The sequence below is a fragment of the Bison bison genome, unplaced genomic scaffold (genome assembly GCF_000754665.1).
Source record: "Bison bison bison isolate TAMUID 2011002044 unplaced genomic scaffold, Bison_UMD1.0 scf7180017864340, whole genome shotgun sequence".
NCBI lineage: Eukaryota > Metazoa > Chordata > Mammalia > Artiodactyla > Bovidae > Bison > Bison bison.
Window position 1 is genome coordinate 5,604,154 of NW_011494912.1, and position 11,994 is coordinate 5,616,147.

At 57.4% G+C, this 11,994-nt stretch overlaps 2 protein-coding genes across 2 annotated transcripts in view; one reads left to right on the plus strand and one right to left on the minus strand.

Annotated features, from left to right (window-relative positions):
- Window positions 1–2,393: 2,393 nt before the first annotated feature.
- On the plus strand, window positions 2,394–8,928 carry ALKBH4 (alkB, alkylation repair homolog 4 (E. coli)). The gene is made up of 3 exons (XM_010854361.1): window positions 2,394–2,474; window positions 2,914–3,111; window positions 6,424–8,928. The coding sequence occupies exons 1-3, from the start codon at window positions 2,394–2,396 to the stop codon at window positions 7,012–7,014; spliced, it is 870 nt and encodes a 289-aa protein (XP_010852663.1). The 3' UTR covers window positions 7,015–8,928.
- Window positions 8,181–11,994, minus strand: part of ORAI2 (ORAI calcium release-activated calcium modulator 2) — a 14,930-nt gene continuing 11,116 nt past the window's right edge. Inside the window, 2 exon segments of the mRNA XM_010854362.1 lie at window positions 8,181–8,541; window positions 10,812–10,885. Coding sequence (XP_010852664.1) covers window positions 8,181–8,541; window positions 10,812–10,885 — 435 coding nt within the window.

Genomic DNA, 11,994 nt, shown 5'->3' on the forward strand with positions numbered 1-11,994 from the left:
GGTGAGGGGTGGGAGAGGGGCCGCCGCGCCCACAACTCCATGCTTCGTGTGGGGAAACTGAGGCCCAAGTTGGCCTTGAAGACAGGTTCCGGATCAGCCCGTGTCAGCGGCCCTGAAGATGGGGGCGTTGCGAGGTGAAGAGATGAGGGATTTGAGGAGTGGGCTTGGAGTGGAGAAGGGGCTGGAACGTCGGTGCAATCCGGCCGCGGTTCACCTATGGAACTTGGGGGTAGTCTGATAGCAGACGTAGCCGCTGCTCCTCCGCCCCGGGTCGGGCTGGGAACCTCACCTGCCCGTGGGAAGACGACAGGACGAGAGCAGAGGGTGCCGAAACTCGGGGCAACGGGTCCCGGGAGGCATTGGACGGAAATGAGATTCCTTAATCCTACGAATTAACAAAGAAGGACGCAGAGCCTTTGAGCAGAGCGAGGGCCTTCAGCTGGGAAACTGTTTGGGCCGAGGCCTGGGGAAGGTGGGTGATGCGTCAGGGGAGGGAGATGAAGCCGGTGGGGCCTGACCACGGAAGGCAGGCTGGGCTCCTTTTGAGGGCCGTGGTGAGCTCGTGAGGGTTTTAAAGGTAAAATCACATGTGAACTTTAGAAAGTTCCTCTGAGGGGAAAGAGTGGATAAGAAGGAAAGGGGGTTGGGAAGCCAGTGAAGAAACCGTCAAGGTGTCTCTGATAGAAGAAGGTCCTGTGAAAAACAGTAGCAGTTCCTAAGAAAATTAAATGTAGAGCTGCCATATGACCCAGCAATCCCACTTCTGGATGTGGACCCAAAAGAATTGAAAGCAGTGTCTTGAAGAGATATCTGTATACCCATGTTCATAGCAGAGTTACTCAGAAAAGTTAAAAGGCAGAAGCAACCCAGGTATCCATGGACAGATGAAAGGATGAACAAAATGCGTCCCATACAACGGACTATTATTCAGTCTGAAAAAGGGAGAAAGGAAAGTCTGGCACGTGCCACGACACGAATGAACCGGAAAACGTTATGCTGAGTGGAATAAGGCAGTCAGGATGCAAACTGTTATGATTCCACTCAGGTAGAGCGTCTAAAGTAGTCAGAGTCACGGAGACGGGAAGGAGAGTGGTGGGTGCGCAGTGGCTGGAGCAAAGGAGAGAGGGGATGTGTTGTTTAACGGATAGACTTTCTTTTCTTTTTTGTAACGTTTTGTATTGGAGTATAGCTGATTAACAATGTTGTGATGGTTTCAGGTGGACAGAGAACGGACTCAGCTATACATATACATGTGTCCATTCTCCCCCAAACTCCCCTCCTATCCAGGCTGCCACGTAACATTGAGCAGAGTTCCCTGTGCTGTACAGGAGGACCTCATTGGTTTTAAATGTCACAGTGTGTACTTGTCCATCCCAAACTCCCTAACTAGTCCTCTACCCCATCCTTAGCCCCTACCCCCCAGCCCCGGCAACTGCAAGTTCGTTCTCTAAGTTAACAGGTAGACTTTTGCTAGATGAGAAAGTTCTGGAAATTGGTTGCACGACAGTGTGATATACTCAACACTGAACTGTGCACTTAAAATATGGTTGAGGATCAGTCTTATGTATAAAATATATGTGGTTGTATATATTTCACCATAATTACTTTCTTAAAAAAAAAGTTTTTCAGACCTCGCTAGAGGTCTGGACTCTGCCCATGGCCGAGGGTGTGGAGGTTCCAGGCACTGTAGCGGGTAGCACCTTCCCAACCTGATGCCCGAGGAACAAGTGAAATGTACAGGAGGAGTCCTTACTTTCTGTGTGTCCTGCGTGAGGTGCCAGGAGGGAGACGCGGTGGTTCAGAGTCGGGGGTGCTGGCAGTGCCTCTAGAACATACACGGGGAGGAGGCAGGGAGCACCCCCAACTCCCGAGCAGATCTGAGGAAGTCTTGGCTCACCCAACCGGAAGCTCCAGAGCAAAGACTGCCTGGTAATTGGCCGGGCTCGTGATGAGTCACTGGCCGGAGGCCCTGCCACAGGAGGCTGTCAGTCTGGTACTCCTCTAGGTGACTGGCAAGTTCTGCTCTTCTTTTTAAATTTTATTTATTTTTTGTTTTTGGCTCTCTTGAGTCTTCACTACTGTGTGGGCTTTTCTCTAGTTGGGGCGAGCAGGGGCTCCTCTCTAGTCGCTGTGCACAGGCTTCTCGTTGCCGTGGCTTCTCTTGTTGCGGAGCACGGGCCCTAGGGTGTGCGGGCGTCACTAGTTTCTGCTCCCAGGCTCTAGAGCACAGGCTCAGTAGTTGTGGCACACCAGCTTAGTTGCCCCACTGTGAATGGGATCTTCTGGGATCAGTGATTGAACTCACGTCTCCTGCCTTACCAGGTGGATTCTTTACCACTGAGCCACCTGGGAAGCCTTCTATCCTTTTTCAATGAGAAATTCAGGGAGTGCCCATGGCTGCCGCCGTGTCAGGGAGGCCCCAGCGACATCCCCACTGTGGCTGGAAAGAGCTTCTCCCTCTGGCCTCCCAGCATGTGAACTCACCCCCCTGGGCAACCCTAGGCCTCAGCTTTAGGGGAGCAGATTTCTCCAGCTCCCCATCAGGGCCATCTGCCTTCACACACGCCTCACTAGCCTGGGAGGAACAGACAGTGCCCACAGCAACAGTGTGGCCTTGGAGGCTGCTCCTCAGCTGTGCAGCCTTGGGCTAGTTCCTTAACTTTGTTGAGCCTCAGTCACCTCACCTGCAAGGTGGAAGACGAAAGAATGTTCCTATGTACTCTCTTTCCTTTTACAGACGAGAAATTGAGCAAGGTGGGGGCTGGGCAGAGGTCCCACTTCCCTGGAGATGCCAGCTGCCCCCCAGAGTGCTGCCGGGGAGGGTGCACCACTGGGCGGGGCAGCTTCTCAGGGCGTATGTGGGGTGTGAGCCACGGCTCCAGAAGCTCTGACACCCCTGTCTGTCTTTTGCAGAAAACACACCGGTTCATTTACTACCCCGACACTGGCTGGGCCGTGGGGGCCGAGGAGTCTGACTTTGAAGGCTGGGCCTTCCCCTTCCCGGGCGTGACCCTGATCGAGGACTTCGTGACCCCAGAGGAAGAAGCCGAGATGGTGCAGCTGATGGACCGCGACCCCTGGAAGCTCTCACAGTCTGGGCGGAGGAAGCAGGTAGGTTGGGCCAGAGCAGGGTGGGGGGAGGAAGGCCTGCCCTCTCTGGCCAGTCACGCTGCAGGGCCCTGCCAGGCACCTGACCCTGGAGCTCCTGTGCTTATCTCCTTTTCCATGCCTGCCTTTGCAGCCACCCCCCAGAGCCATTAGCGGACAAGCTGACCTAGAGCTGTGGGAGGGCAGGGCTGCTGAATAGGGGTGCTGGGGAAGGGTCCAGAGCGCGGCCTGTTTACCTTCCTACGGTTTGGGGCTCAGAAGCAGACGGCCACCCAGCGCTCTCTGCCCTCTCCCCAGCTGGCGTAGTGCTGGTGAGTCTCATGGAGTGCCTCTTTTTTTAATTCCTTTAATTTAGTTAGTTGTTTTTGGCTGTGCTGGGTCTTCATTGCTGTGCAGGCTCTTCTCTCACTGCAGCAGGCGGGAGCTGCTCCCTGCTGTGGTGCGAGGGCTTCTGATTGCCGTGGCTTCTCTTGTTGCTCTAGGGGCTTCAGTACTTGGCCTCCTGGGTTCTAGAGCATTAGGCTCAACAGTTCTGGCTTTGTTGCTCCGAGGCATGTGGGGTCCCCCTGGATCAGGGGTCAAACCTGCGTCTCCTGCAGTAGCAGGCGGATTCTTTACCACTGAGCCCGCAGGGAAGCCCTGCGGAGTGCTGCCAGACGCCCCCACCCTGTCGGCAGCTCTCCGGGTCAGTTGTGAATCTCCTCACACCTGTTCCTACCGATACTCTGGCCTCCAAACCCTGAAGCTTCCCTTTGTTGGGATCACAGCCCCCTTCTCCTTGGGTCCACTCCTGTCTCCTCCGTTCCTCATCTCCGGTAGTCCTCGCCCCCTCCAGACAGCCATTGGCCCCCTTTCTGCGTCCCCTGCCTGTGCGCACCCCCCAAGTCCCCCTGGCCCCCCAGCCAGTTAGCACAGGCGCTTCCTCAGGTGTCCCTCACCCTTTCTCCTCTCACTTTGTCAGGCTCCTTCCGCTCACCCACCCCCATGTGGCCTCGGGCTCTGGCTCTCCATCCTGAGCTGGGCCCTTCGTGCTCAGTGCTCAGAGCCGTGCTGACTCCGCAGGTCGTCGGCTCTGCTGCTGTCCTTCCAGTCCTCGCTCCCCTCCCCCCTCTGCACTGATGACCGGGCCTCTCAGAGAAAACACACGGATCTACCGAGGTTCCCTTCTCTCCTGTGCCCTGCTTCCCTCCGAGCCCCTCTTCAGCTTCGGGCTGGTTGCTGCTTCTCAGAAGCCCTTGTCCAGCTCCCTTCTCTCTAGGTCGGCTCTCTCCCACTGGCCTCCCAGGAAGCTGCATGTCTCTCGTCTCTGCAGCAGAACTTCTCAAGAGAGTTAGCTGTTCTGTTCAGCTCCTCTCCTCCTGCTCCCTCTTAACTCACTCTGAAACTGCCTCATCGCCGACCCCCACCCCTAAACCCAGCGACTGGTTCTCAGGCCTCTCCTCCCTCTCCAGACGCCCCTAGCTGATCTCAGGCCCGGTCCAAAAAATTCAGGGCTCGCGTGCTCGTACCTCCAGCCCCAGCTTCTCCTGTTTGTTAGTCCTGAGCTGAGCCGGCGCATTCCACCTTCCACCTACTCAGACCAGAAACCCTGGATCTTTCCACAGTCCTCTCTGGCTTTCACTGGTGATTCCTGTCAGCTCTTTACTCTTTCAAAACATGTCCTGAGCCTGAGAATGTTCACCCCCGGCCACTGCTGCCGCCTGCCTCCACACTCCCTGCGCAGCCTCCGCCCCTCCTGTCCGTCTCAGTAGGAAGTGATCCCACCATCTGGTCAGAGTCGCTGCTCTACTGCAGGCCCTCCCATGTCAGCGTGAACACAGAGGCCTTCCCGTGCCCTGAAGGCCCTGTGCTGGCCGCCAGCCCAACCTTTGTCTCCGCTGCTGCTGTCCCCAGGGCAGTCACCCCAGCCTCCCAGGGATTCCTCGGGCTCCGGCTTCTCTTCTTTCTGCCTGTGGCCCTCCTGCCGGCTGCTGCCAACCGGTTGGGGTGACCTGAAGGAGCCAGCTGGCCTTGGCTCCTGCAGAACAGAGAAGGAGACTCTACCACCAGGTGGGGCCACCCTCCACTGGAGGGGCCCCCAGGGAGCAGGAGTGTGGATACATGCTCCCCTCTCACCCCTCAGATCTGAGCTGTATTCTACAGGGCTCCTCTCTTTTGTGTGTGTGTGTGTGTGTTTTTTTCCTTTTAGATGGAAGCCACCTACCATAAGATCCCCCATTTCAAGTGTATAATTCAGTGCTTTCATTTTCAGTGTAGCCACAGTGTTGTGCAGCCATCACCACTGTCTAGTTCTGGAACATTCTCATCACCCCAGAGCAAACACACACCCATTGCCAGTCACTTTGCATTTCCTTAACCCCCAGCAAGCACTTACTTGCTGTCTGTCTCTGTGGGTTGGCCTCTTCTGGACATTCCTATAAGTGGGGTATGACCCTCTGTGTCAGGCATCTTTCACTGAGCATGTTCTCCGGGTTCATCGCTTTGCACCCTGTATCAGGACTTCATTGCTTTTTGTGACTCAGCATTATTCCATCGCATGAATAGACCACTCTCTGTTTACCATTCACCGGCTGGTGGACACGGGTTGTTTCCACTTTCTGACTTTTTAAATTTGCCTGTACCGAGTCTTAATTGCAGCGTATGAACTTAGTTGCGGCATGTGGGGTCTAGTTCCCTGAGCAGGGATGGAACCCGGGCCCCCTGCATTGGGAGCTCGCAGTCTCAGCCACTGGGCCAGCAGGGAGGCCGCACTGTTTGACTGTCAGTAGTGCTGCTGGGAACATTCGAGTACAGGTTTCTGTGTGGACTGTGTTTCCATTCTCTTCAGTGAGGCTAGAAGTGGAACCACTTCTGGGTCCTAGGGGAACTCCTCCTCCGTGGTCTTGAAGCCCAGTGTTGACCAGCTGGGTAACACTGCCTTGGGCGGGCCCGCCCTCCCGCGCTCCCGCCTGCCCTGCCCGGCCGCTCCTCCTTCACAGCTCCTGACTCCTGGCCCCGGCGGCCGGGGGATGCCACCCACACACGGGCCTCCTGTCTCCAGCTCTGCTTCCTGCGGTGCCTGGGCGGAGACGTCCTCCGACACTCCACATCCCCTTCCCTGCTCTGTTTTTCTCGGTGGCGTTTGCTGCCAGCTGGTGTGTGCTGTTCGTATTTATCTCTCTGGTGTCTGTCTCCTTCTGCCAAAATGTCAGATCCACGAAGTCAGGCATCGTGGATTGTCTTGGTCTCTGTGATTGGATTCTTCCGCCCTGGCGTGTGATGCCATTTCCGTAAACTCAGCCAATCCCCCACTTCCTTTTCATCCTCATCCTCCAGGACTACGGCCCCAAAGTCAACTTCCGGAAACAGAAGCTAAAGAGGGCCGGCTTCCGAGGCCTCCCCAGCTTCAGCCGGGAAGTGGTGCGGCGGATGGGCCTCTACCCCATCCTGGAGGACTTCCGGCCCGTGGAGCAATGTAACCTGGACTACTCCCCGGAGCGCGGCTCGGCCATCGACCCGCACCTGGACGACGCCTGGCTGTGGGGGGAGCGGCTGGTGAGCCTCAACCTGCTGTCCCCCACCGTGCTGTCCATGTCGCGGGAGGCGCCCGGCAGCCTGCTGCTCTGCCTGGCCCCATCCGGCTTCCCGGAGGCCCTGGCGGACAGCGCGATGGCCCCCAGCCGGTCCGTCCCGTGCCAGGAGGTGGAAGTGGCGGTCCCCTTGCCCCGCCGCTCCCTGGTGGTGCTCAGGGGAGGCGCACGGCACCAGTGGAAGCACGCCATCCACCGGCGGCACATCGGGGCCCGGCGCGTGGGCGTCACCTTCCGGGAGCTGTCGGCCGAGTTCGGCCCCGGAGGGAAGCAGCAGGAACTGGGGCGGGAACTCCTGCAAATGGCGCTCTCCTTTCAGGGGAGACCCACCACGTGAGCCACCGCCCGGGACGGGGAGCTGGCAGCTGGGCCTGGCGGAGGCGCTGGCTCCCCAGCGGACCGGTGGCCAGCATCGAAGGGGGCGCCCAGCACGAGGGTCTTTCTCAGGTCTTAAGGGGAGGACTGCTGGACAGACCCTGGCGCCTGGCAGCTCGAGCCCCGCCCAGGATGGTTTCACGGTGAGGGGCTCAGGTCGGTCCCTTTGGCCACTGGTTTGGGTTGTTTGTCACAGTTGAGGGCAGTGGCCTAATTTGAGCTTAAAAATGGTTGGTACCCCTTCAGGCTGTTTTCTTCTTTATCCATCTGTCTTAATGAGGTTAGAGGGTAACCAAGGTTAGAGGTTAGGTAGCATCACCAACTCAATGGACATGAATTTGAGCAAACTCTGGGAGATAGCGAGGGACAGATGAGCCTGGCGTGCCGCAGTCCACGGAGACACAGAGTCAGACACGACTGAGCCACTGAACAACAAGGTTGCAGAACATCCCAGCCTGCAGGCCCCGCATCTATTTACTGTTTTACTTATTTACTTTTGGCCATGCCCCGCAGCTTGCAGGATCTTAGTTCCCGACCCGGGGGTTGAATCTAGGCCACTGCAGTGAAAGCGAGTCCTAACCACTGGACCGCCAGGGAGTTCCCAGGCCCCTGGTTTAGGGAGCGTGTTGGATTGGAGAGTGGATTGGTAGAGGATGTGAGGTGGTTATTGTTTCAGACGTCAGGACTGCTGACAGCTTCTGAGCTGGCTCTGCCCAGGTCATGCTTGACCCCGTGGGGTGTGGGGTGTGGTGATGGGGCAGTCTGCTGGGGGCCTGGGCCCCCCACCCCCAGTGATGTTAGAAATTGTGGAGGAGTCTCCGCAGCTCAGGACAGCACAGGGTGGCTCCTACCTGGCGCCAGTGCTGTGAGGTGGTGACCTGGACTGGCGGCTGTCCCCCGCGGCCAGGTGCGGAGCAGCCTGTGGAGGTGGAAGGCATGGCCGTGCAGTCTGGGGGGCCAGCCTGGTCTCCTGCTGCTTATATGACAATATACCTGGCCCACCAGCCACATGCAAGGAGCCAAACTTGGGGGACCAGTGCCCCATCACAGCCTGGAGACATTCACAGCACTGGTTTTCACGGTCACTCTGGAACTTTCCAAGAGCTATCAGGAGTGCAGAGCCACTGGCTACCCTGCACTGTCTGCGTAGTGGCCCTGGCAGAGACCCAACAGGACTGAGTGGGCCCAGCGGCTGGCCGTGGTGGGCAGTGGGCTCCCAGACACCTCAGGGGACTGGTGCTTCTCAGGTACTGTGACCTCCCCACTAGCCCTCATACCCCTCAGGGTGGCATTTGGGCAAGGTGGCCAGAATTCCAGCCCATCTTGCCACATCGGTTGCCAAACAGGCACATAGACCCGATGGTCTGCTCGCTGGGGGCTTGACAGGCTGGCCTCAGGGCAGCCCGGCCCCTGGATGGAGCTTGCAGGGCGCTCCGCCAACAGAGGGCCCCGTTTGAGCTGAGGCCGGGCAGTGTCCTCTAGGCTCTTCCTGCAGAGATGGGTGCAAAACCCGCCTGACTGTGTCCCCAGCAGCCTGAGAGGGATGTCAGGGGCTGGAAACACAGCTCAGCAGGGTCTTAATGGGCCTAGTGAGGAGTCTCTAGCCTTGGTCTGTCCCTTCTCTCCCTTTGCCCTTCCAGAGGCATCTGAGTTAGGACTGTCTCTGCAGGCTAGCTGAGCACACACAGGAAATGCTCAGGATGGGCTTGCTGGCCCAAAGCTCTGCACTGAGCCTAGGCCTTTTCTGCCACCACACCCCCCTCCCCCCCAAAAAAAAGACTACTGCAGCCCAGTTATCTTGTGCTGCAGAGGCATCCTGGTCCTCTGGGTTGAAGTGCCAGAACGTTAAGGACAATAAAAGGGACTTTCCTGGTGGTCTAATGGTTAATACTCTGTGCTTCCACTGCAGGGGGGCATGATATCAATCCCTGGTTGGGAGCCAAGATCCCATATACTGCACAGTATGGCAAAAGAAACAAAAATTTTTTTTTTCTTAGTAAAGGACAGAAGTGTTCAAATAAGGGGGCCTCTACCTCCCTCACCTGGGAGTCTGTTGGGACACTGGTGACCAGTGGTTGGAGGAGGGGCTTCTGAGCATCCCCTCTCCCTACGGCCTTCCACCAAGAGCAGAGAGCAAGTTGTAGCTTTATTTACTCAGTTCAATCCAGGGCAACTGTTTTTAAAAAACCCATATATAGGACGGGGCGGGGGCGGGGGGCAGTGTACACCACATGTGGTCTCCATGACGTCATGCATAGTGCATTTCTCAGCACAAGACAGATAAGGTCTGTAGATGCGCCTCAATCCACTCAGGCTTGTGTGGTTTTGTCCTGCACAGACCTTCCTAGAAGACTGGAATACATTCTGCCCTGGCAGTTTGTCCAAAATAGAAACCCGTGAGTTTGGTTCTGGTCAGGTACTAAATGGAGACTGTGTTCCACTTTGGAAATGGCCTGTGTGTATCTGCAGGCATTTGTTTTATGAGCACCAGGAAGGCTCCTTTCAGAAGAAAATAGGGCAAGCCCACACCGACTCCTCTTACCATGGAGAGGCCACTGTACTTGGAACCCTCTTCACAATCAGGCTAAACCTCCAGGAACCAAATTTCTAGCCTGTACATATGCTTCCCTGTCCTTCCCAGACTGCCCTGCTGCAGCTCCAAATAGCTTACTCTCCAGCCCCAGAGGACGCTCTGTGCTACCCTGAGGGTGACCCCCATCACCAGTCCCCAACCCATGGTCAGCTCTGTTCTCACAGAAACTGTTTGCCCCATACCTGGGAACTAGAAAGGCTGGAGCCGGGAAAACTTGCCGGATGAAAATAAGAAATTACAAGAACACTGCTCTCCTAATCAGTGTCTAAAGCATGTCACGCAGCATCTTCCCTGCCTGTGTGGCACTGTCCTTGGCGCCTAGTGTCCGACCCTGATGCGGCCAGGTTAGGAAGCTCCCCTCCCACCAGCGCCACGGGCCAGGCGTTAACAGCGGGCTCCTGGCTGATAGCTGGGGTGTGCTTGCCACGATGTGGGGGAACTGGGCACTCCATGGGCCTGGCTCACAGGGCAGGGGCACCAGGCGGCCCAGGAAAGTGGGTCGCAGTGAGCCCCGCGAGGCCCCTCTCAAAAGGCTCAGGCTAGAGGAAGGAGCTGCTGTCCCCTCCAGCAGTGGGGAGGAGCCGGCCTGTCTGGTCCCTACCAGGACACACAGTGGTGGTCTTGCGGTGACGCTGACCTTGCACAAAGCAAACACGTTAAACCAGACGAGCCTTTTCAACAAGGCTCCAGGAGAGGAGAGGAGACCTGCTAAGGACCAAGCAAGTCACGACAGGTGTCAGCAGAGGATGTGAGGGACACGCCCTTCAGAAGGCGCCAGGGCTCTCATCTGGCCCCACAGGACACAATATCCAGGCTCCCTGTAAATGCCACGACTTGCACTGGGGGTTCTCGGCATTTCAGAGTGATGTGTTAAGGTTTATGTTCTCAACAGTATGTCACCGTCTCAGAAACCTCGGTCAGGCCCACCAGCGTTTCCTGGCACACGTGACCCAGACACCACAGAGCTACTAGGCTGTGGACAGACATGCCATCAGAGGATGAAGTCCAATGACTGTGGAAACAAAAGAAAAGGCACCCCTCTCTGGTGGCTGCTGGCCAGTATGGTACATGTGGTTCTTAAAAGCAGCTCAGGGCACAGCAGACTCACAGATAAGCTGAGCTGTAGCATGTACGTGTTCTGCCCCAGGACATGGGCTCAGGTCTACCAGATGCCCATCTCGAAAACACCAGAAACCACGACTGTATAGAAGTATGAGCTGGGTGGGTGTGGCCGGAAGGCCTGGGGGGGGCCCCCAGAGAGCACTACACGGGACCTCACCCTCCCTACTGTCATAAGCAGAACCCACATGTGGCCAGGGCTGGCCTCTGGCACCACCACCCACAGACCAGGCCAGGCCATGGCCTTATCTAGACAGGAAGTCCCCCAGGCCGCCCCCCCTCCCACAGCAGGGGCCACAGGCAGCAAGGAGACGGTGAGCTCAGCTGCCTGGCCAGTGTCCTACCCTCTGTAGCTGCAGCTCAGAGGGCTGACAGCTCAGGGGACCGTCTGGGGTTGAGAGAAGGATGTCTCTGGACTGTGGGCCCCTTTCCCAACCTGGTGGCCTCACTGGGTCAGTGTGGCCAGGGATCCTGCTGTCTGGGAAGAGAGAATTTGAGCCCAGGCTGCTTCAGGTCACCCCTCAGTTAGCCATCTCAAGTGGGCACCTCACCTGGGATGCCCAGAGACAGGCCTCCTGACCCCACAGGCCTCTGACCTTGGACATCTCATCCAAGGCCTGACTAGTCTGATGCACTTGCTGGGCTGACTTGCCCTACCCAGGTTGCTGCCTCCCCGCCCCAGGGCCAGGCCACCCAACCCCCTCCAGGGCAGGGAGGGAAGCACCAGGCCAAGCCGTTAATCCTGTGCCCAGTCTATTCATAGCAGGGTGGTACCATCACTCATGCCCCTGGGCTGCCACCAGCCCAGCTCCAGAGTCGGTGCAGTCCCTTCCCTGAACTCAGGATGCTGCCCCGCCTCTCCAGGCCCTTTCCAGGCTCCCGCCCCAAGCTGGTCCATGTGTCTGAGGGGACCCGTGACCACCCGTTACAACCCAGAGCCTGGCCTCCTTGCCTCAGGAAGTCCCCATGGCCAAAGACTCAGCCTTTCTTTGCCCTGAGCTCTTAGCCATCAGTCTCCCCTTTAACTGAAGAGTTCCATCCTCCGAGGGAAAACGAGCCAGGTCTTAACAGCATTAAGACAGGAGTAGAACTTTGGTCTCGAACCGTCTTGGCAGTGACTCGGCAGCCCGGTTGGCCATCCGCGTGTCTGAAACTGTCCAGGAGGCAGGTGAGTTCCGGTCCACGCCAAGGGATGCAGACATGGCGGCGGCCGCGCCCAGGGGCACGTGT

What these genes read in the sequence shown, in the direction of transcription:
- ALKBH4 (XM_010854361.1), top strand. Translation starts at nt 2,394, where the DNA reads ATGGCTGCCGCCGTGTCAGGGAGGCCCCAGCGACATCCCCACTGTGGC. An exon ending in TCCCTCTGGCCTCCCAGCAT is followed by an intron (nt 2,475 to 2,913) that starts GTGAACTCACCC and finishes TGTCTTTTGCAG; the next exon opens with AAAACACACCGGTTCATTTA. An exon ending in AGTCTGGGCGGAGGAAGCAG is followed by an intron (nt 3,112 to 6,423) that starts GTAGGTTGGGCC and finishes CTCATCCTCCAG; the next exon opens with GACTACGGCCCCAAAGTCAA.